The sequence below is a fragment of the Mastigoproctus giganteus genome, chromosome 6 (assembly GCF_048544385.1).
Source record: "Mastigoproctus giganteus isolate SK-2022 chromosome 6, ASM4854438v1, whole genome shotgun sequence".
NCBI lineage: Eukaryota > Metazoa > Arthropoda > Arachnida > Uropygi > Thelyphonidae > Mastigoproctus > Mastigoproctus giganteus.
The window spans coordinates 45,264,338-45,289,020 of NC_143580.1; the positions used below are offsets into that span (position 1 = coordinate 45,264,338).

Sequence of the window (24,683 nt, forward strand, 5' to 3'; positions counted from 1 at the left end):
TTGTGGAAGTTAATAGCCTAAATAAATTTAAGGCTCAGCTGGACAGGTATTTCGAACACACGGGGGGGGGGTGAAATGGGAGTGGCTAATGCTGCATAAGCTTGCTTTCTTGCATCATATGCCTCTACTAATGCTAACTACTGTTGTATACTAACTGATTGACAGGTTCTGGTAAGTCACTTTTTAGGCACAAAAGGACACAGCACAAAAATCACTTGACTATCGAGACTGGCCCTCTAGCACCCAGCATTCTGACTAAGGAGGATTTGATTTCATTTACAGAAAAAAAAAAAAAAAAAAAAAGAGTATCATTTGTTAAATGTCATACTAGCAGTGGAAGACTAACACCACACGAAGAATGCAATTCCAGTTTATAGCAATCATTTCTGAAAACAAGTTTTGAAAAGTAGTCAAGTTTTGCAGGAACATTCTATATGGGGATACTTTATATGTTATGTAAGGTATCCCTGTACTTTGTCTGCAGTAATCATTATTAATTAAAAATATTTAACATTCAGCAAAAAAATTTAAACTTTTTCTTGAACTGCCATGATTTCTTTATTTATAAAATAATTTTTTTGAGTACCTAATACAGATTTTGCACTAAATACAAATTAATCATGATCTTGTAACTTCATGTGTATTTTAAATGTGCTTTCACTCTCACTTTGTGTAATAAATATAGCAACTAAGGTTTGAATCATAAGTAAAATTCCAAATTTTGGAGCATTTAATCGTGTCAATTTATACCACAAGCTGAAAAACTCTTTGCGTGCATTTACTACTGAAGGAACGGCATATGTATAATACCGGTCTGCAAAATAAAAATTAATAATTGGAGATAATAATAATGGATAAATAACTCCAGAAATCAATTGTAATGCACTAGCCCTTGTATCTAGACACAGAGAACATTTTATTTCCCCAAGTAATATATCGGGCAGTACTAAAGTTGAATGAAGTAATGGAGTAAGCAAAGCTGGCATGACTGCAAGAGGTAAGTAGGTACTAAATCTTCCAAAGTTCTTCAAACGTAAAGCTTTCCGATAAACATGATTGCAGTAAACTCCTGATACTGCTGCACAACCAGAAAGAATGTTCAATCCGTGAAATAAAGGCCACCTGTATAAATATATACACACAAAATAAGATAAATCAGTAATATATATATATATATATATATATATAAGGAGAAAACTGGTATAGGCTGACCTCGATTAACGCGATTAATTCGTCCCGCGAGCGCATCGCGCAAAATGAAAACAACAGCAAAAATTATAATTGGTCCTTGACCTTCTGGAATGTCCATAAAGAATTTTAAAAATACTTTTTAACTGTATGCAATGTAAAAGATAATGAAAATGATTATGGAATTAAATGTTTATTGCATAAAACAGCAGTTCCCAAATTGTGCGCCACGGAATATTTTAAATTTTTGAGGGAAACACAGCGATACTCGACATCTGTCAGACACCACGCAAACTACTAGCTCGAGGTATTTCACAGTTTCAACATTTCTTATTAAGTTGTTTGGACCTAACTACTTAATAAATGGAACTGTTAGGTATTTCTTTTGGTTTAGGTGCGCCATGGACCGAGAAAGTTTGGGAACCTCTGACATAAAATACACAATGAACAAATGACTTGCGGAAATATTGGAACAGTGTTGGCTTTCTCTTTTCATCAATCAATTTCCGATAGCCGACAGCAATCTTCTCTGGGCCCTGGCAAAATAAATATCCCAGAGAACCTCAAACCTTTTGTTTTGATCTAGTTCTTTTACCGTTATCTCCTTCGCGGTAACATTTTCATCTGGCTCATTTAACAATTAGAATTTTTAAATGCAAGTCTGCATTGACTTTATTAGCGGGAGACAAACAAGTAACACGTCTTCTTCCAATGGTTGATGGAACACACTGAGGTGGGCAGCAGGCAAACGTTTGTTTATTGCCTGTCTGACGTGGGGTAAGCTTAACGCGCGATTCAAACATTTTTCAACTGTCACATAAAAAAATCACGTTAACTAGAAATTTGCATTGTATAAAGTGAAAAGTGGTATAATTTTTTCAAATACAGTCTGTCCTCGTATAGCACGATAGTTGTGTTCCTAGAAACCCTCGTGCAATGCAAAATCGTGCAATATAAACAACAGGCCCTATGGGAAAAGTGGGGTTAGGTGCCGACCACCCAAGATTGAACACACATTTGGAACCAAAACATTACCAAACACAATAAATAATCGGGTAATTTTAATCGTTATAAAATACTTACGTATTTTATAACGATTAAAATACGTAATAAAAAATAATATTATAATATTTTTTTAATTTTTATTATAATATAATAAATAATAAAAAATATTTATTTTTTATTATTTATTTAAATAATAAAATTATTAATAAAATAGTAAAAAAATTATTATATGAAATAAAATAGTCGTAATAAAATGCTTACGTATTTTATTACGACTATTACGTAATAAAATATTGCTAATGCTTTTGCTTCTATCGTAAGCAAACTTGTTTTTTGTTTGATTTTCTATCCAAACAGATGACAGCCATTCCATCTCTTCCAATTCTTTGTGTCTTAATCTAATGGATTTTAATTGCACTTCGTGTTGTTCCTGCTATGAAAGTTGTTTTTATTTTCTCTGCATTATTTCTAATTCTCGGCGTTGCCTCATTTCGGTCTGTAGCACGTGCAATATCACATGGTCTTTCATTTTGCTCAAAGCGTTTCACAATTTCATATTTTTTCTCTATCGACAGAGGCGGACTGGCCATAGGCCTTACCCGGGAAATCCCGGAGGCCGGTGTGATTTTGGCCATAAACCGTAGTATGAGGCCACTATAAATTTTCCCGGGTAAGAATTTTTGACCCAGTCCGCCTCTGTTTATCGATATTGCTTTTCCTTTTTTTCTCTCTGAATCTGCAGTGTCTTCGCCAGGACGCTTCCTTTTCACACCTTTTAAGTATTTTACTAATTTTTAGGGAATAAAGCACAATTACAAAATGAGGAGGCACGCTTGATACACATAAACAAAGCTGCGCCCGTGTAGCAACTGAATAAACAACACCGTAAAGGCCGAGATACACTATTAACACTCACATTTTACTAAAGCACATTTCTGGGGGTTACTACCATGAAACAATTTCCAGTTGCGTTTCTGCTACTGGAATCTGTTATAAACTGGTAGTAAACTCCATCTAATTGCATTTGCGATTATATCGATAGCTGGAATTGTGTTGGTTTTTACGTTATTATGGTGAAATGTGTTTCCCCTTCACCGATATAAAAAACAAATACATTTTCAGAATCTTCTCTTCATTCCTATCGTGTTGTGTTCGGTTGGGGTGATTCTGCGTTCGACTGCCATTTCTTGTAAACACAAAGGCGAATCGTGCATAAGCGAATTCGGTTCGTGTTATATAAGATATCGTTCCCCTATTTATAAATCGTGTATGATTGAATTCGTGTAATGTAAACACGTGTTATACAAGGACCGACTGTAGCAGTAATTGAAAAACGCGTTAATGAAACTCGCGTTACACGAGGCCTGGCTGTACATGAAATAAAATTAGTATTAGCAATGTGATGCAAGGAAGAAAAACTTATGCAGCACCAGCTTGGTTCATTACAGGGGACTAGAGCATTCAACATTACATTTCACAAATAGAGGTTTTTCAACAAAAGTAAATTTATTGTGTTATAATGCATGCTGCATTATAACATTGTAATTATAACATACTGCATTATAATTATAACCGCATTATTTTCACTGATATTTTCATTTCTGTAATGTGTCCTCATCAATACATGTTGTGGTAGCCAATTTTTTAAATCACTAGTACTACAACAGACAAAGTCACTGGGATCACTGCATACTATAAATATACATACCTAAGAATGCAGACCAAGTTTGCTTGCCTGCTGAACAGAGTCGATGATTCATTCAGTCTTGTGGCTGAACACTACGTTTGTCAATGGCTAATGTGAGGTGTATTTCTCAAGAACAAAAAAGTCTCACCATTACAAAATAGTAATTTCTCGAGACTCATTGCAAATGACAATATAATAGACTAAATTACTACATGCATTTTACAGAGTGAAAACAGATAATACTTGAACTTGAAAAGAAATTGTTTATAAGTGAGGAAGACTTGTTTGAATATTAAAAAACAGAATCATCACTACTAATAATCCATTGTCAAGTTCATAAATTGCCACCTCCTTTACTGAAGATGATGATATATGGTTTGTTGTTTCAAGTTTTAAAACTATTATTCCTTTCTTTTTCGAAAATGACCAAACAGTTTTACGTAGACTTAGTTATGATACTAGACATGATTTAGGAGTTCCAACCACAGTTTTAAGAAACTGAAAATATAAATTAGATATGGTATCTATGGGGTGAAGCAAAATCACATAAAGGAACAAGTATGATTCTTTTATGTGAACTCTTTATAGTCCAGCTCATTTCTCACTTTGGAGAGGTGCCATGGCCATCTTGTTCTCCTGATCTTATGGGGATACCTCAATAGCATGTATGCAATTAGGCCAGAATTACAAAGATGATATACAGTTGTGCCTCCATATCCACTGATTCGGTTAACCACAAAAAAAAAAAAAAAAAAAAAAAAAAAAAACGAAAAAACAACACGTAATGCTTGCATGTCCAATACGATGGTTCCCTTTATTTTTTAAAATGTCGCGTATGGTTTGGTCACCAACATTATAATGGTTCTTTAGAGATTTAACGGATGCACAGTTTTCAAACTTTTGAATAATTTCAAGTTTTTGTTTAATTTGAAAGCACAACTCTTGCATTTGCTCATCATTTTCGCGATTTCTAAACAAACAAACAAAAAATAGTTACTATGATAAAAAAAATAAAAAATCCGACATCCCTGACAAATAATGAAACAAAATTTGTCCTTTTGCGGTGCGACAGAACACAACAATGTTTAGTTTGATTTAGCAATGCACTAAATCAAACTAAACATTTGGTCTTTTTTTTTTTTTGAATGGTAGGTGTGAAAACAACAGGGGTTGCAAGATAATAGGTACACTAATCTCCCAATGACAACTTATAACGCTGGTTCTTGTCGCTCATTTACAACTTGCAAAAAGTGTTGGGTCCATTGTTGTTTATACCTATTCTATTTATTACTTTAATTTTATGATTTCTGGTTGAATTTTTTTTTTTTTTTAATTTGGAGTCTTGAAGTGTACTGGTTAAAAACCAATCCCGATAAATTGAGAGTCTGCTGTACTTGATTATTACCATATTTAATGTTGGTAATGTCTTACTGTGTGTTTAATTGATAAATTAAACTTTATTATACGTATGTGTGTACAAGAAAATCACGTTATATATGGGGTCAGCAGGTGTTCGCTTATATCCGGCAGTTTCAGCCATCCATGGTAGGTCTTAGAAAGTATCCCCCGCAGATACGGGGGGTCTTACTGTATATCTGCAAAGAAATTGTTGGGATAAATGCTGTAAAGTCGTTATGAATTTTGCTCAACATGTTCAAGAGTATAATATTGGAAAAGGCATATTGTATTACATTCAACTAAGTGCTACTATTTATTAAAAAGTGGTTGTAGATTTTTAAATTTATTATCTATTATAACTACTTGGAATTTACAAGTGTAACATTAGAGTGTAATATATATAACTTAAACTTGATAGGAAATATGGAAATCACATAATGTAAACTTGATAGGAGATACGAAATACATGTACCGTAAACTCGATATTGAAATTTATATATATTCAATAACGTAAAATTCATAGAATAACAGGAGCATAGTGTTATTACTGCATTAGGATATAAGTTTAGTGTATTCATCATCATCCTTTCAAGGATTTAGGCCAGATGGCCTGTTCAGGTGTCAGTCCATCTTTTCTTCGGACGTTCTGGATCTCTTCTTCCAACCGGCCGATATTTCATAATCTTCTTTGGTAATCTTGCTGGATGCATCCTATCCAAATGATTAATCCATTTTTCTCTGTATTTGTAGATTCTATCTATTATTGGATCAATACCTAATTCTTTACAAATATCAGAAGTTTTCTTGTCCAATAATCTATAGCCATTGGTTATGCGAATAAATTTCATTTCAGCACTTTCAATCCTTTTCTCATCTTTTGATTTAATTGTCCAAGCTTCACTTTCACAGAGTAAAGTGGGTCTTGCTATCACCTATAAACTTTTATCCTTGTATGCTTTTGAACTTTATTCAGTTTTAGGATACTGTCAATTAAACCTGTAACTTTCAGAAAATTGGTGTAGTATTTTTAATTATATTGAATTTAAACCAAAATCATGTCCCAGAGCAGCAAAGCAAAATACTGAAGGCAGTGGGAGTGCCGTGGCTCGGGGAAGAACTGAGGAGGATAGTTATCCTCTAAATATGAAATGTATTGCTTGTTTGATGTTTGTGGAGCTATCAGGAGCGGCACATGATATTGCCGGGGGGGGGTGTCTTTGTGCATGTTAGATGTAAAGAGTGTGAGGATGTTAGGTGCCAACTCAGCATAGTTATGGGCCTTTATGAGAGCTTGAAGAACAGTGTCGATACTTTCAAAGGATTTAAATTGGGAGGCCCATCAAGCTCTCAGCTGCCCACATTAACACCAGAGCTTGCACTTTATCATCAGGCAACACAGTGGCAATTCCCAAGGCAGAATGCACTTGTCCCACAGGAGCTAGTTGTTGGTGGTGACTCTATTCTCAGAGAAACAGAAAATATATTGTGCAAAAATGATAGGTGGAATAAGACCGGGATATGTCTACCATTGGAAAAAAATTAATGACATTGTAGAGCAGATATCTTTTAAGAGCAAAAAAAGGTGATGTTGTTCACATTGGCACTAATGACATTAAGAGTAGGAGATCTGCGGACTTACTTAACAAGTACAGGTCAGTGTTAGGGTCAAATTTGAAAGTATCTGCAATTCTGCCCAGACATGAGAAGACAGAGTATATGATGAGAGCCTTGTCAATCAATTCAGCCCTGAAGAGATTGTGCAAGGCTCATGGGGTAGCTAATGTGCCATAAAACTCTTAAGCAAACAAAGAAAATATAAGGTAAAATTTATCTCAGCATGGTCTGTGTTTAGAGACTGTTTATACATGGATGAGATAGACTCGAATAGAAGGGATGCAAGAGTATTTGCTGATGCTATCGAGAAAGTGTTAGGTGGGTCAGAAAACTGCTAGCTTGGGGAGATGGACTAATAGATTAACAATAGCCACAAACAGAGATGTAAGTGATTCTTTCACTGCTTGTATTGGAATGAGCAGCGGCCTGGAAGGCAAGATGCTGGGGATTTCAAGAACTGGAAGTCATCATGGAACAAGTAAATACATGGGCTGTGTTAGCATAACTAAGAGTAAGAACAGTGCACGTAAGCTTGCATGTACACCAAGGAGAATAGTAAATAAATTCTGTGAAATTGAAGTGCTGGTCAAGACAATCGCATCTCTGATAAACCAACAGATACTGTTGGTTTATCAGAGATGCGATGATCAGAGAGGACCAAGTGATGATGTTACGACTACCAACTGCAAATTCTAAATGGGAAGCATTCAAGGAATTAATCTTGAAAGATACTACGCTTTTCCTATAAAATAAGAAATACTGTTCCAGGCTTAAGCCTGGAACAGTATTTCTATTTTGACCTCCTAAATGGAGGTCAGATGAACTAATGAGACTTGTGGAAGAGAATAAAAATGCATATAAATTATTACACGGGTATAAAGAATGCAGAATCTGAATTTGGGAAGTACAATGTATAAGTGTAAAGTGTATTGATGTCTAACAGCACAAGGGGTTTCCGCCATCTCTGCACTGCTTTCATTGTAAGTGTACCAGTTCGCTGGGAAAGCCCTGTTTCTCATTGTTCATCTGGCCATTTAGCCGCTGGATCCCTGCTGAGGCCCAACGTTGCCCACACTTGGCCCCATGGAGGCAGACCAGGTACACAGTAGTATGAAGCTTTACTCTGGCAGGCTCTGCCACCTAGTGTACTGAGATTTCAGTGGCTAGGGCCTATGTCAAAAAAAAAGATAACACAACACGCGGCGATTTTCGGGGTAAGACGCTAAAGAGATTAGAGGCCAAAAGGGCATGCGTGACTTGATTTGAACAATTAAAATTTTGGTAGTGTGTGGCATACGCTATGATGTTTAGTTAGAGAGGGAGTGAGACAAGGCTGGGGGGAAAGTCAGAAATATGGGGTCAATAGGGAAGACGACCCCAGAGAAGGTTAGTGGGGCATGCCCAAGCCCAACCAGGAGGAAAAGAGGGGTGGGCAGGGGGGAGGAAACAGCAGAGCCATCCCCTCTCTTCCCCCGCCCAGAAAGAGGAGTAAAAGCCCTGTGCAAGTGAGCACAGGTATAGCCTTATGGCATCGGCAGCAAAGCTGCGTGTAGTCACAGTAGTTGAAGTGTCCAAACTGTGAAAGTCCTCTAGGATTCTGAAAGATGCTAATTTCGCGTTGAACGCTCCGTGGCCTGTCGGCAAATAAGTTGTGAGCCAGGTTTAAACCAGGGTGGGGGCTTGGGGTACACCCTGTCTATGGTGGATAGAAATTTCTTTGTAATTTCGCCTTTGGTTGTGGCAGTCCATCGGTCCTGCCATACCTACTGTAAATGCCTTTGTAGTATGATTGATTCACAACTGTGTTTACTGTAAAGCCAAGGAAGGTGCAAGGCTGTTCTTTTGCAATGCTGTGAGTGATGCTGCAGCGAATAGACTCTAAGTCCAGAGGGAGGGCCCCTGTTAATACCTGTAGGGTGGGAGTGCTAGTGGTACAGCAGGCATGGGTGATGGTTAGCAGAACTATCCATTGAGTAGCATCCAGTGTCCGTCGATTTACGGTGGTTATCGCTTTTTGAAACCAGGCTGGAGAGGCGTAGGTTATTGCTGGTAAGAAGGTTGTTTTATAATACAGTGACAGGGTGCATTTGTTGAGCCCCCAATCTAGTCTTGTGATTCTGGCCACTAGTGCAGAGTATTTCTTAAATCTTTGCTCTGATGTATGTCAGACGGTACTTGAATGATAGTTTAGAGTCAAGTATAAGGCTGAGATGTTTTAGTTGGTCCAATAGATTGATAGTCTTATTTTCCACTTTGATTTGTGGTGGCTGCATAGGTCTAGTGTTCGTTTGAGCAAAATCGAGGATATTTTGGTTGGCGATATCTTCAGTAGATGAGTTTGTGTCCGCTCCTGAAGTATCTTCAGGGCCTAATTTGCCTTGTCTTCCAGTTGGGCCTTACTGTCTGCAGTGGCCGTCAAGATTAAGTCATCCACGAAGGCCTGGGAGTGGACTTTGCCCAAGGCCATGGCCTCATCAAGGACCATGTTCCACAGGAGCGGGCCAAGAACAGAGCCCTGGGGGCCACTCAATCTAGTTTCCCCTAAGGTGCAATGACGCTTATTGTCCTCTGTGAAAGAAATGATTTGAGGTCTGGTAGAGGTTTTCTGGCATGTGGGCCCGCCATAGTCTCGCCAGGACGCTTGGCCACCAAATGGTGTCGAATGCCCCAGCAAAAATCAATTGATATGACAAGAAAGTATTTCCTGCTGCATGAGGTTGTGAAGTTCAGTAGATTTCTTAGGGCTTCCACAGATGATTGTGGTTTAAAGCCAAATTGGGTTGCCACATCAAGTCCTGCTGTTTGGTAGTGTTGGCTAATTCTTGTGTATAGCAGTCTCTCAAACAGTTTACTTATAACTGGTAGCAGAGCGATTGGTCAATACGATTTCAGCGAGTCAAGTGGCTTCGCCGGATTTTTCAAGACAAGTTTTACATTCGTTTGCTTCCATTGTCTTGGGAAGGTGCCAGATTCAAGGCAGCGGTTATACATATTGAGTAGTAGTTCTGGTGCAATTTCTGTTACCTTTTTAATAATTTCTGGCTCCACTAAGTCTGGGCCAGGACATTTATTGTTTCATACGAGGGTTGAAGCCTGTTGAAGTTTCTCCAGGGTGAATGGTGGTTCACATCAGTTTGTAGTATATTCATTGTTCTCAGCACAGATTTGCAGTTGTTCCGGTAAGGTCGGGATGGCTGGTTCCGGGAAGATAGTGTCCAGTATATTGTTTATTGATTAGTACCATGTAGTAGTCAGGGTGCCCTGCAGCATCCTTGTTGTCATGATGACTTCCCCTCTGGGGAGCTTGTTTGTCACTATCTTGTACACCACTCCCCAGGGTTGATCATTTCTGGTTGTGCCTACAAATGTCTCCCGGGCCTTGCACTTGCTTTTGGTTATTATGTTTGTGTACCTGTTTCTTGCATCTTTATAGCTTTCCATCAGAACTGCAATTTTTGTGGTCAGTGTGAGCATCTCGGTCTCTGAAACTGTTTTCTTTTTCTAATCACCCCGTGCCTTAGATTTTGGATATCTGGGGTCCACCAAGGAATCCAGCATTGGATTTTTTCGTTTCATTGCAGCTTCACTAATGCTGGTAAGATCTTGGTGACTCTCATTTGGGTGTCATTCGGGTCAGATTGCAGGTTCATATTGGAGAGGTGCTGGGCCACAGCTCCCCGAAGAGATCCCAGTTGGCTTTTTGAACTACGAAGCGGTTTAGCATCTGCTTGGGTACCGATGCCCCGTCTAGTGATAAGTTATCACTCTGTGGTAGGACATTGTCCACGAGTCCTGGACCTTCAAGTCCGTGACATATCAGGCAATGTTTCCAGTGGCCACAGTGACATTGATTGTGACCTCCTACAGAGTGTTACAAAATGTAGAAAGGTGGTGGGGTTGGTTTAGAACCACAAATGGTGAATTTGTCAGGTAGTCTTCCAGGAGATGCCCATTTCAAGTTCCTCATCTGTTTGGGGTCAGGCTATGCTAGGCCAGTGAACAGCAGTTTACATCCGCTCCAACAATAATCCTCTGGTTCGGAAGCGTGTATAGTAGTGTCTTCTACAGGTACCTGGTGGCAAAGGAAATGTCTTCCCTCAATGTACAAAGTATACAGAAAGAACACAGAATAGGAAGGATTATGCTGTTAATTAGGAAACAAAATCTAAAGCAGTGCATTCAGTTAACATGGGTGGCCAGTGCAATGTTGAGTCAGTTTGTGTGACATAAGCAGTGGAGAGCAAAAATGAGAGTAAAAGTGTGTTATGGGCCTAATGAGTACAATGAACAACTGTATACAGAAATAGTGGGTCAGTAAATCAGAATGTCTTATAATGGGGTATTTTAACTTCCAGACATTGACTAGAACTTGCAGAATTGTCAATCGCACACTAGCAAGACTTCTGTTTACTTATTGGGTGACTGTTTTCAACAGCAGCATGTTTGAGAGAACAAAAGGGAGTAATATTCTTGTTCTGATTATCAGCAGTGATTATTCATGCATTAAGAATCTGCAGATAAAGGAACAACTCGATAGCAGTGATCACAGTGTATAGATTTGAGATTTACTTTTTTTTTTTTTTTTTTTGTTAGTTATTAGTGCATCGGCTTCTGTGGCCATAATGCACCTCCCAAAGTTTTTGCATTTACTCTGATCCAAGCCTGAGGCGGGATTCGAATTGGGATTTACTTAAAGATCTAACTAACAACAGGGGTAAAGAGAAGGGTTTTTGCTTACATAAAGGTGACTGTGACAGACAGTTCTTAAATTCTATACAGTGGGACCAAGTGATGATGTTATGACTACCAACAGCAAATTCTAAATGGGACGCATTCAAGGAATTAATCTGAGAAGCTACTAGGCTTTTTTTTACCAACAAAGAAATACTGTTCCAGATGAACTAATGAGATTTATGGAAGAGAATAAAAATGCATGGAATGCATAAAAATTATCAGGCAACACAAAACCCTATTGTAGATATAAGCTAGCCATTAATCAAGTCACAAAGCAGGTTAGGCAAGCGAGTGCAAATTACAACAAATCTTTGGCAAAGGATGCAAAGACTTCTTTATTATGTAAACTCTAGAAGAAAGGGGATGAATCAGATTGGTCCTCTTGGCAATGGTTCAACTGTTGATGGTCCTGCTCAGGTAGCTGATAAATTGAATAAATATTTTGCATCTACATTCACACATGAGGAATTCTGTAGATAAATATCGGCCAGACATTTATTCCATTCTAACAGGAATGCTAAATGATTTTGTAATAATTGCAAGAAAAGTAGAAGAGAAATGGTTGCAATTAAATATAAGAAAGGCACCTGGCATGGATGGGATCTATCCAGTTATATTAAAGGAGGTAAGCAAACCCATGGCCATAATTAGCATTAGTTGAGGCATATGATGCAAGAAAGCAAGCTTATACGGCATCAGCCAAAAAAAAAAAAACCTTCCCATTTCACCCATCTGGTCACTTTCTAGTTCAGTTTTCCTAGTTCAGTCTTAAATTTATTTAAGCTATCAACTTCCACAACAACAGATGGAAGTCTGTTCCAGAAATCAACACTCCATGGCTAAAGGCAAACTTTCACGAATCTATTCTACAACTGTCTTTCCCAATTTGAATCTATGCCCCCTCAGGTTCTTAATCTAAGCAAGCAGAAGTATCCCATCACATTGAGCCTGCTCAAACTGTTCAAGGCCGTATACATCTCATCACCTCGCAGGTGCCTAGTCTCCTGATGCTGCAACTTGCAGAACTTAAGCCTCTCTTGGTAAGAGTACCCCTTTTGGTAAGAGTACCCCTTTGTTCCTCTCACCAATCTTGTTGCCCTTCTCTGTACTGGTTCTAGCAACTCTACATCCTTCTTAAAATGATGCCTCCAGACCTGTATGCAGTACTCAAGTTGTGGCCTGACAAGGCGGTGATTATTGCCTTATACAAGGCAATAATCACCACCTTGTCTCTGCTAGCAAAATTCCATGACCTGCTCTGGCAGCCCATCTACACTGCTCAGAGAACTTCATATCTGAATGAAAAAGACCCCAGGTCTTTTTCATTCTCCATCTCCCTGGGTGTAGCAAAATTCCTATATATCATTCACAAAACTCCAAGACCTGCTCTAGGAGCTGGTTTTGGAGTTTTGTGAATGTTCTGAATGTGCAGTCAGATATGAAGTTCTCTGAGCAGTCTGCACTGCTCAGAGGACTTCATATCTGACTGCACAATCACCCCCAGGTCTTTTTCATTCTCCACCTCCCTGAGTGTAGTACCACACTGTTGGTAGGCGCCTCCGTAGTCAGGTGGGAAGGAGCAGCAGTGCGTAGCACACGCTTCTTGATTAGACCGGGGTTCGAGCCCATCACCACCAAATACGGAGGATGCGGAAAGGTCAGGGAATGACCACCGCATATCCCGGAGCAATATGGCCTTAGTTGCTAATGCTCCTAAAAACCAAATAACAACAACAACCACCACACTGTTGGTACGTTTCTTTTGGGTTACTGCAACCCATATGGAGTACTTTGCATTTCTCAATGTTAATCATTCAGTTGCCACTTCTCAGCCCATCTGCCTAACTTTTCTAGATCCTGTTGCATAGCATACCGTCTTTACTGTCATTAACAAACCTGCAGACCTTTGTATCATCTGCAATCTTCGACATTAAGCCTGATATACCTTCATCGATATCATTGATAAATACACAAAACAACAATGGGCCCAGCACCGAACCCTGGGGGACTCCACTAACAACATTAGTCCACGAAGAGTAATGTCCATTTATTACCACTCTCTGCCGTCTCCCACTCAACCATCCCTTTATCCATTGCAGTAACTTGCCCTTAATGCCTTTCCTGAAATCGAAGTATATGATATCAAAATTGTTTATTGCATACAGTTCCTTTGTGACGACATCGTAGTATCCAATCAAATTGGTCAGACAAGACTTCTCCTTAACAAACCCATACTGTATCTGAGCTATTACTGTCTTATTTAGGTGATCCTGTTTCACCTCTTTAACCAGTGATTCCATTATTTTCCCTGGAACAGAAGTTAAACTAACAAGTCTATAATTAATTATGTCACCCTTTGAAACCACTTTGTGAACTGGGGATACACTTGCACATCTCCAGTCCATGGGGACCTCTCCTGACTCTAAGGATTCTCTCATAATTATGGAAAAGGGTTTGCTTACTTCCCTTGCTGCCTCCTTCATTATAACTCGATTCCATCTGCCCCACGTGCCTTCCTTATGTTTAACTTCAACAATTTATCCTCCACTTTGCTCTCAGTTATTACAAAATCACTTAGCTCCCTGTTTGAGTTTGATAAACTTCTGGCATTCCCCTCCTTGAATAACCCCTCATGTATGAATATAGATGCAAATTACTCATTCATTTTATCAGCTACTTGAGCAGGATCATAGGCAGTCGAACCATCTATGCTAAGTGGACCAATCTGATTCATCCCCTTCCTTCTGGCGTTTACATAAGTAAAGAACTCTTTGCTTCCTTTGACAAGGATTTTTCGTAATCTGCCTTCGCATGTCTAACCTCCTTTGTGACTTGATTACAGACGAGCTTATATCTGCCATAGGCTTCTGTGTCGCCTGATAATTTATATGCATCCCATGTATTTTTCTTTTCTGCCATGAGCCTCATTTATTCATCTGACATCCATTTAGGCCTGAACTTTGAACAGTATTTCTTATTTGGTATGAAAAGCCTAGTAGCCTCCAAGATTAAGTCCCTGAAGACTTCCCATTTAGAATTCACCATTGGTAACATCATCAGTTGATCCCACTGTATAAAATTTAAAAACTGTCTGAGACCACTGCAGTCAGCTTTATGAAAACAGAAACCCTTGATGGTAGTTACATCTTTAAGTAAATCCCACATCAGTACACTGTCACTGTCACCTAGTGGTTCCTTTATCTGCAAATTCTTTAATGCTTGAATAATCACTGCTGATAATCAGATTAATGGTATTACTCCCTCTGGTTGCCCCTCGAACATGTTGCTGTAAAAAACAATCCTCCAATAAATCCACAAATGTCTTGCTAGTATGCGAGTATCCAAACCACACGTTTCAGTCAATATCTGGAAAGTTAAAATAACCCATAAGAAAATATTCTGATTTACTGGCCCATTCTATTTCTCTGCACAACTGTTCATTGTACTCATCAGAGTCATTAGGCCTATAACATACTCCTACTCTCATTTTCCCTTTCCCAGTGTTTATGTCACACCAGACTCAACATTGCACTGTCCATCTGTGTCAACTGGATGCACTTCCTTAGATTTTGTGTTTCTCAAGTAACAGCATAACCTCTCCTCCTTCCCTACCCAGTGTCTCCTTTCTGTACACACTGTACTCCCCAAATTCCAATTCTGTACTGCTTAGATATCTGCCTTTGATGTCTTGATCAGCACTTCAAATTCATCAATTTTATTTATTACACTTCTAGCATTAGTGTACATGCAAGTATACATGCACTTTTTCTTACTCTTAGTCAGAGGTGTATTGCTAACAAAAATAGTACAGGAATGCTCGTCGTAAAAAAAATAGTACCAGAACACTTGTCATAAAAAAAAAAATATAGTACCGGAACACTTGTCATAAAAAAAAAAAATAGTACGGGGAATGCTCGTTCTCCAGAAGATTATATGATAACACCACGTCGACTGTACAGTAACTGAACCAGACTTCAGACTCACAGTTCATAGAACCACCAGTTCTAGCATTCAGCTCATGGCGAATCAAAATGCAGCATTTGTACACATCACACTGTATCTCATTCGTTGGATCTCTTTATCTAACACATTGTACTTTAGTAAAAAACATTCAAGTTTCATTGCAAAATTTACTATATATTTTTTTTAAATCAATTTTTAAAGAAATTATTAATTTTACTATTAATATATACTTATTAAGATTACTATTAATATATACTTTTAGTAGCAATAGGTAAAATAGATATTATTCCTCCTTCCCCTTTGATTATGCCATTGTTTCATAATATTAGGTGTATAAATTTAATGAAATATCTATTATGACATTTAGAAAAACGTACTGGAACGTCGTTCCGGCCTGTGTTAGTTAACCTAACACAGCCCATGTATTTACTTGTTCCATGATGACTCCCAGAAGTTCTTGAAGCCCCCAGCAACTTGCTCTCTAGGCTGCTCTTCATTACAATAGAAGCAGTGGAAGAATCATTCGCCTCTGCCCTGCAGCTACCGTTGATCTTTTAGTCTGTGGATCCTTCCAAAAGGTAGAAGTTTTCCGACCCACCTAACCATGCCTTGATAGTACCAGCAAATATTCTTGCACCCTTTGTATTTAAGTGTATCCCATCCCTGTAGAAACAGTCTCTCCTACTAACAAGCACAGTCCATGCTGAAAAAAATTCTACCTACCCCATGAGCCTTGAACAGTCTCTCCTGGGCCGAATTGATTGATAAGGCTCTCATCATATACTCACTCCTATAGTGCCTGGGCAGAATTGCAGATACTTTCAAATTTTACCCTAACTCACGACTTTTTTTCAACATTAACCTGTACTTGTTAAGTAAACATGCAGTTTTCTTACTCTTAAGGTCATTAGTGTCAACTTCTATAACAATGTCTGCCAGGGGCAAAAGTTGATGATGCCGTAGAGCAGATATCATCTTTTAAGGGCACAAAGGGTGATACTGTTGTACACACATTCACTAATGACATTAAGAGTAGGAGACGGGGGAATTACTTAACAAGTACAGGTCAATGTTGAAAAAAAGTCGTGACTTAGGGTTGAATTTGAAAGTGTCTACAATTCTGCCCAGACACAGTAGGATGAGAGCCTTGTCGATCAACTGGACCTTGGCGAGATTGTGCAATGCTCAAGGGTTAGAATTTTTCTCAGCCTGGTCTGTGCTTGTTAACAGGAGAGCCTGCTTCTAGAGGGATGGGATACATTTAAATAGAAAGGGTGTAAGAATATTTGCTGATGTTATCGAGGCAGAGTTAGGTGGGTCGGAAAACTGCTAGCTTGGGGGGAGGATACACGGACAAATAGATTAACAGTAGCCACTGGCAGAGGTCAATATGATTCTTCCACTGCTTCTATTGAAATTAACAGCAGCCTAGAAAAAAAGGTGCAGGGAATTCCAGAGACTGCTGGGAATCATTGTGTAATAAGTAAATACATGGGCTGTGTTAGGGTAGCTAAGAATAGGAACAGGTTCATGTATACTTCTGTTTACACCAATGCTAGGAGTTTGGTAAATAAATTTGATGAATTTGAGGTGTTGGTCAAAACTTCAAAGGCAGATATTATTGGGATAACAGAGACATGGTATCACACAGATATAAGGAAAGCAGAAATGGAATTTGGGGAGTACAATGTATACATGAAGGATAGACAGGATAGGAAGGGAGGAGGAGTTATACTATTGGTTAAGAAACATAAAATCAAAGGAAGTACAGCCTGTCAACATGTCTGGACAGTGCAGTGTTGACTCAGTTTGGTGTGACATAAGCACTGGGAAAGCAAAATTGAGAGTAGGAGTGTGTTATAAGCCTAATGACTCTGATGAGTATAATAAACAACTGTACAGAGAAATAGAGTGGGCCAGTAAATCAGAGTGTCTTATAATGGGGTCTCTGCACCTAGCACACACAAAGACATCCTCCTTGGCTAGATCATGTCCTGTTCTAGAAAGGTCTGCAAACATTTCACATTTTGCACATTTTTAGACTGTGATACATTTGATTCTGCCCCAAGCCACAGAACTCCCACTAATCTGTGCACGTTGCTTTTCTCCTCTAGTCTGGGTCATGATTCTGCTTAAGTACAATTTAATTAACAATTAAATTTAATAAGATTAATAAATTTTACTGATTAACTGATAATACTATACTAAGCAAACAGATTTCTAATACAGTGCTATGTATTTCGTTATCTAGTTCAGGATATACTTTATGCTATGCTGTATCATATAAGAATAGCAGCAAGTTACAAAAATTAAAACCTACGAACACCAAGTATTAACTTTCAAAATCGTTATCTACATTCAAAATAAACAAAGGAGCTTGACTAGGATTATAAAGCTACTTATAGAAAATAATTTAATATAACAATTAAAAACAGCTAAATATATATAAAAACTTAGTGTTTGCCAGAGCTCCAAAATCTTGTCAACACTTGGATTATGAGAGGATCCTTGGATTAGCATTAGCATTAGTAGAGGCATTTGATGCAAGAAAGCAAGCTTATGCAGCATCAGCCAAAAAAAAAAAAAAAAAAAAAACCCACTTCCACTTCACCCCTCTGTTCGTTCAAAATACCTGTCCAGCTGAGCCTTAAACTTATTTAGGCTATCAACCTCCACCACAAGGGATGGCAGTCTGTTCCACCAACCAACCACCCGCTGGCTAAAGGCAAATTTCCGCACGTCTGTCCTACATCTGTCTTTCCTCAATTTCAATTTATGCCCTCTCAGGTGATTTTTCTGAGCTAGAGGAAGAATCCCATCAGCATTGAGCATGCTTAAACCATTCAAGGCTTTATACACCTCTATCAGATCACCTCGCTGGTGCCTAGTCTCCAGACACTGTAATTTGCAAAACTTAAGCCTTTCTTCGTAAGAGCACCCCTTTGTTCCATTCACTAATCTTGTTGCCCTTCTCTGTACTCGTTCCAGCAACTCTACATCCTTCTTGAAATGAGGCCTCCAGAGCTGTATACAGTACTCTAGGTGTGGCCTGACCATTGCCTTATACAATGGAATAATCACCTCCTTATCCATGCTGGAAAAATTCCTGTATATCATTGACAATACTCCATGATCTACTCTTGCAGCCCGTCTGCACTGCTCAGAGAACTTCATATCTGCCTGCACAATCACCCCCAAGTCCCTTTCATTCTCTACCACTGTCAGTGTAGTACCACAGAGTTGATACGTTGCTCTGGGGTTGCTTTTTCCCATGTGTAGTACTTTACATTTGTCAATGTTAAACTTCATTTGCCACCTCTCAGCCCATCTGCTCAACCTTTCCAGATCCTGTTGCAGCAGCATAGTGTCAGTAGTGTCCTTGACAATCCTGCCAACCTTTGTATCATCTGCAAACTTGGACATTAAGCTTGATATACCATCATCAATATCATTTATAAATACAGAAAACAATAATGGACCCAACACTGAGCCCTGAGGGACTCCACTAATAACATTAGTCCACGATGAGCAGTGTCCATTGATTACCACTCTCTGTCTTCTCCCCCTCAACCACCCCTTTATCCATAGCAGCAATTTGCCTCCAATGTCACACTGCTCCAATTTGTGTAGCAGTCTTTCATGTGCAACAGTATCAAAAGCCTTTCTAAGATCCAAGTATATAATATCAAAGTTATTCCCTGCATCCAGTTCTTTTGTGACTGCATCATAGTATCCAATCAAGTTGGTCAGGCAAGACTTCCCCTTAACAAAACCATGCTGTGTCTGAGCTATAACTGAAGTGATTAAGGGGAGGTCCACGTGGACTGGAAATGTGCAAATGTATCCCCCAAATCACAAAGGAGATCAAAGAGTGATGAGTAATTACAGACCTTTTAGTTTAACTTTTGTTCCAGGGAAAATAATGTAGTCACTGGTTAAAGAAGCAATGCAGGGTCAACTAGACAACACTACAGTTATAGTTGAGACAGAGCTTGGGTTTGTTAAGGGGTAATCTTATCTGACCAATTTTATTGGATGCTACAATTTTTTCACAAAGAAACTGAATGCAAAAAATAATTTTGATATCATATACTTGGATTTCAGGAAAACCTTTGATACTGTTGCACATAAAAGACTGTTGTACAAATTAGAGCAGTATGGGATTAAGGGCAAGTTGCTGCTATGGATAAAGGTAGTAGGAGAAGACAGAGTGGTAATCAATGGACACTACTCTTCATGGACTAATGTTATTAGTGGAGTCCTCCCCCAGGATTTGGTGTTGTGCCAATTCTAGTTTTCTATATTTATCAATGATATGATGACAGTAAAAAGTGCAGCTATTATCAACCCACTGCAGAATGGAAGCCTCCTCAACGATTCAAGCTGAGGGAAATGGACCATAATCTGCCACGGTGGTCCAGTGCGGGTTGGCAGATCGACCGTATTCAGCAGTCAGGGACTCGAACCCCGGTCTACTCAAAGAGTGTGTGCTACTGCACTCCCGCTCCTGACCACTCAGCTACGGAGGCACATCAGGCTTAATGTCGAAGTTTGCAGATGATACAAAGGTTGGCAAGGTTGTTAATGACAGTATGCCACTGCAACAGGATCTAGAAAATTTGGGTAGATGTGCTGAGAGGTGGCAACTGAAATTTAACATTGACAAATGCAAAGTACTGCTTATGTGTAGCAGTAACCCCAGAATAATGTACTAACTGTGTGGTACTACACTCAGGGTAGTGGAGAATGAAAAAAAGACCTGGAGGTAATTGTGCAGTCAGATATAAAGTTTTCTGAACAGTGCAGACAGGCTGACAGAGCAGCTTGTGCAGTCTTGTCAATGATATACAGTAACTTTGCAAGCAGGGATAAGGTGGTGATTATCCCTTTGTATAAGGCAATGGTCAGGCCACGCCTTAAGTACTGCATATAGGTCTGGAGGCCTCAGTTTAGGAAAGATGTAGAGCTGCTGCAATGAGTATAGAGAAAGGCAATGAGATTGCTGAAGGGAACAAAGGGTTACTCTCACCAAGAAAGGCTTAAGTTCTGAAAATTGTAGCATTGGAGACTAAGCAAGGTGATCTGATTCAGGTGTATAAGGCTTTGAATGGTTTGAGCAAGCACAATGCTGATGGGATTCTTCCTCTTTCTCAGATTACGCACTTGAAGGGTCATAAATTCAAACTGAGGAAAGACAGTTGCAAAATAGATGTGTGCAGAAATTTGCCTTTAGCCAGTGAGTGGTTGATTGCTAGAACAAACTTCCATTTGCTGCTGTGGAAGTTAATATCTTAAATAAATTAAAGGAAGAACTAGACAACTATTGGAAGGAATGAATAGGTGAAATGGTAGGTGTCATCTTTTTTTTTTTTTTTTTTTTTTGGCTGATGCTTGCTTTCTTAGCTTTTTTTTTTTTTTGGTTGAAGTTTTCTTGCATCATATGCCAATGCTAATTAGTATTAATTAGCATTGGCATATGATGGGGACCCTTGGACTCAGGGGAGGTACCCATAGACTGGAAATGTGCAAATGTGACCCCAATTCACAAAGGAGGATCAAAGGCTGACACAAGTAATTATAGACCTGTGAGCTTAACTTCTGTTCCAGGAAAATTAATGGAGGCACTGGTTAAAGAAGCACTGCAGGATCATTTAGACAAGACTTCAGTTATAGCTCGGACACAGCATGGTTTTGTTAAGGGGAAGTCTTGCCTGACCAATTTGATTGGATACTATGATGCACTCACAAAAGAACTGGATGCAGGGAATAGCATTGATATTATATACTTGGATCTTAGAAAGGCTTTTGATACTGTTGCACATGGAAGACTGCTACACAAATTGGAGCAGTGTGACATTGGAGGCAAATTGCTGCTATGGATAAAGGGGTGGTTGAGGGGGAGAAGACAGAGAGTGGTAATCAATGGACACTGCTCATCGTGGACTAATGTTATTAGTGGAGTCCCTCAGGGTTCAGTGTTGGGTCCATTATTGTTTTCTGTATTTATAAATGATATTGATGATGGTATATCAAGCTTAATGTCCAAGTTTGCAGATGATACAAAGGTTGGCAGGATTGTCAAGGACACTACTGACACTATGCTGCTGCAACAGGATCTGGAAAGGTTGAGCAGATGGGCTGAGAGGTGGCAAATGAAGTTTAACATTGACAAATGTAAAGTACTACACATGGGAAAAAGCAACCCCAGAGCAACGTATCAACTCTGTGGTACTACACTGACAGTGGTAGAGAATGAAAGGGACTTGGGGGTGATTGTGCAGGCAGATATGAAGTTCTCTGAGCAGTGCAGACGGGCTGCAAGAGTAGCTCATGGAGTATTGTCAATGATATACAGGAATTTTTTCCAGCAGGGATAAGGAAGTGATTATTCCCTTGTATAAGGCAATGGTCAGGCCACACCTAGAGTACTGTATACAGGTCTGGAGGCCTCATTTCAAGAAGGATGTAGAGTTGCTGGAACGAGTATAGAGAAGGGCAACAAGATTAGTGAATGGAACAAAGGGGTGCTCTTACAAAGAAAGGCTTAAGTTTTGCAAATTACAGTGTCTGGAGACTAGGCACCAGCGAGGTGATCTGATAGAGGTGTATAAAGCCTTGAATGGTTTGAGCATGCTCAATGCTGATGGAATTCTTCCTCTAGCTCAGAAAAATCACCTGAGAGGGCATAAATTCAAATTGAGGAAAGACAGATGTAGGATAGACGTGCGGAAATTTGCCTTTAGCCAGCGGGTGGTTGGTTGGTGGAACAGACTTCCATCCCTTGTAGTGGAGGTTGATAGCCTAAATAAGTTTAAGGCTCAGCTGGACAGGTATTTTGAACGAACAGAGGGGTGAAGTGGAGTGGTTTTTTTTTTTTTTTGGCTGATGCTGCATAAGCTTGCTTTCTTGCATCAAATGCCTCTACTAATGCTAATGCTAAAATTCAAATTAAGAAAGGATGTTTGCATGATTGATGTGTGGAAGTTTGCCTTCAGCCAGCAAGTAGTTGTATGTCGGAACGAACTTCCACCTGTTATCATGGAAGTGGGTAGTTTGAATAAATTCAAGGACAAAAGAGATAAAACTATTTGGAGGGATGGCCAGGTGATGTGGGAGGTGGGTTTTTTTTTTTTTTTTTTTTTTTCGGCTAATGCTGTATAAGCTTGCATTCTTGCATAATCTGCTACTACTAAGAAATAACTTAGTAGTTTCTGCAACTTTCTTCTATGTCTACATCACAAAAAGTGTTTAAAATGGCCTCCTTGAGTAGAAATACAACCCTCAGAGCATCTTCTCATATGCTGTCAAACATATTTGAAGATTTCTACAGTGTTCTGAATTATCTGACAACCATTCACAATCTGTTCTTGAGAACCCCCTGGCCTCCTTGGCCATGTGCAGCATCACTGTTCATTTTCTCTCTCAGATGTTGAGAGAGAAAATGAGTCTAGGTGTACAATAAACAGCATTTATTTTATTTATTAAACTTGTGAATTACAAATTAGGGCAGTGTAAACAAGAACTTTGAGGTGTCTCCATATGAAGAAATCCAGTAGATTTAAATCATGAGAGCATGATGGCCACGAAGTTGGTCCACTTCTACCAGTGGCCAGGATACTTATTGTCAAGAAATTCTCGAGCAGCAAGGCTGAAATGTGCTAGAGTCCCAATCATGCATACATCACATTTGACAGTTTCAGATATGCAAAGGATTCAAAGTTTATCCATCACCTTACTAACAGGTGTACTTACCTTCATTCTATGAAAAAAAGAAAACTGGCTATAACTCAGGAGGGAAGCATTTTCAGACCTACATCAATGTGAATTTTTTTAAATCCTATGCTCAGAAGAACATGCTCCCAAGGTCTTTCAAAAATACTCTGTATATTGTGAAAATAATTTCATTTTAATAATTTCAAATAGATATTTACAGTATACCCAGTTATAAAATATAAGTACAAATTCAGTAGCTTTCGGAACACGTGTCCCTTTATCAACTGACAAATTTGAATACATTACAAGCAAAGTGTGGCACGTTACTCATGCGTCATTGTTGTAGCACGGACGTGTGCTGCCTTACGCCAGTGATCATCCATCAATAAAACGGTTGTCTCTAGGATGGGATGTATACGCATGCCTTTCTGGCGATTTAATGCCTTAGGGTTGTTTATTATGTTTAGTGACTCTAGCCATAGGCGGTGACGAAAGTGTCGCGCGTGGTCCACTATCTCAAAGTCGCGCTTGGGGTCAAGATCGTGGTTGGTAGCCCAAAAATGTTCTGCAAGCACGGATTGGTCAGTTTCGGCAAGCCGGATTGCTCTGTCGTGTTCCGTGAGGCGATCCTGGAGACGTCTCGATGTCTCACCTACGTAGCAACTGTTACAGGCCCTACAGGTGATACGGTACACTACATTGCTGCGTAAAACAGGTGTGACAGGGGTCTTCACACTGGAGACAAGTGAACGTAGGTTCCTACCGGGTAATTGCACACATTTGATGTTGTAACTTCTCAGGATCTTCGAGATACGTCCTGACACTCCTGGATAGTACGGAATGTAGGCGGACGATATGCCGACTTGCTTCGGAGGTCTTGGGTTGGAAGTAAGTTCTTGTGCCTGTAACAAGCATCTGTTTAGTACATGGGATGGATAACCGCATCTGGTTAGGTCCGCCTTCACACGGGAGATCTCGTTACGTCTAATTGTGTCGGTGCTGGAATGGCTCCAGGCCCTGGAGAACAGGGTGCGGGCAGTGCTATTGAGATGGCTTGGAGCGTGGCCGGACCCGTAGTTGGTGAATTGACCGCACCACATGGGTTTGCGGTATACTGAGGTCTCTAGACGTGGGCCTACGCGATGCACTAGCACGTCCAGAAATGGGAGCGAACCGTCCACCTCTGATTCTACGGTAAACTTGATGAAATTGGATAGAGAGTTGAGGTGTTCTAGTAGTACCGTTTCAGAACCACGTGGTATTATGGTAAAAATATCGTCGACGTATCTACACCACGTTGTAATAGGTGTAGGTGGGTTCTGGTGTATCTGCTCCTCTAGGAGTGTCAGGACATATCTCGAAGATCCTGAGAAGTTACAAC

General features: G+C 39.4%; 1 protein-coding gene across 1 annotated transcript in view; it reads right to left on the bottom strand.

The window, feature by feature from the left end:
• Window positions 1-24,683, bottom strand: part of LOC150084218 (transmembrane protein 126) — a 108,861-nt gene that overhangs the window by 37,952 nt on the left and 46,226 nt on the right. Inside the window, exon 4 of the mRNA XM_090376157.1 lies at window positions 668-1,122. Within this exon, the coding sequence (XP_090232283.1) occupies window positions 668-1,122 (455 nt within the window). The remainder of the gene's footprint in view (window positions 1-667; window positions 1,123-24,683) is intronic.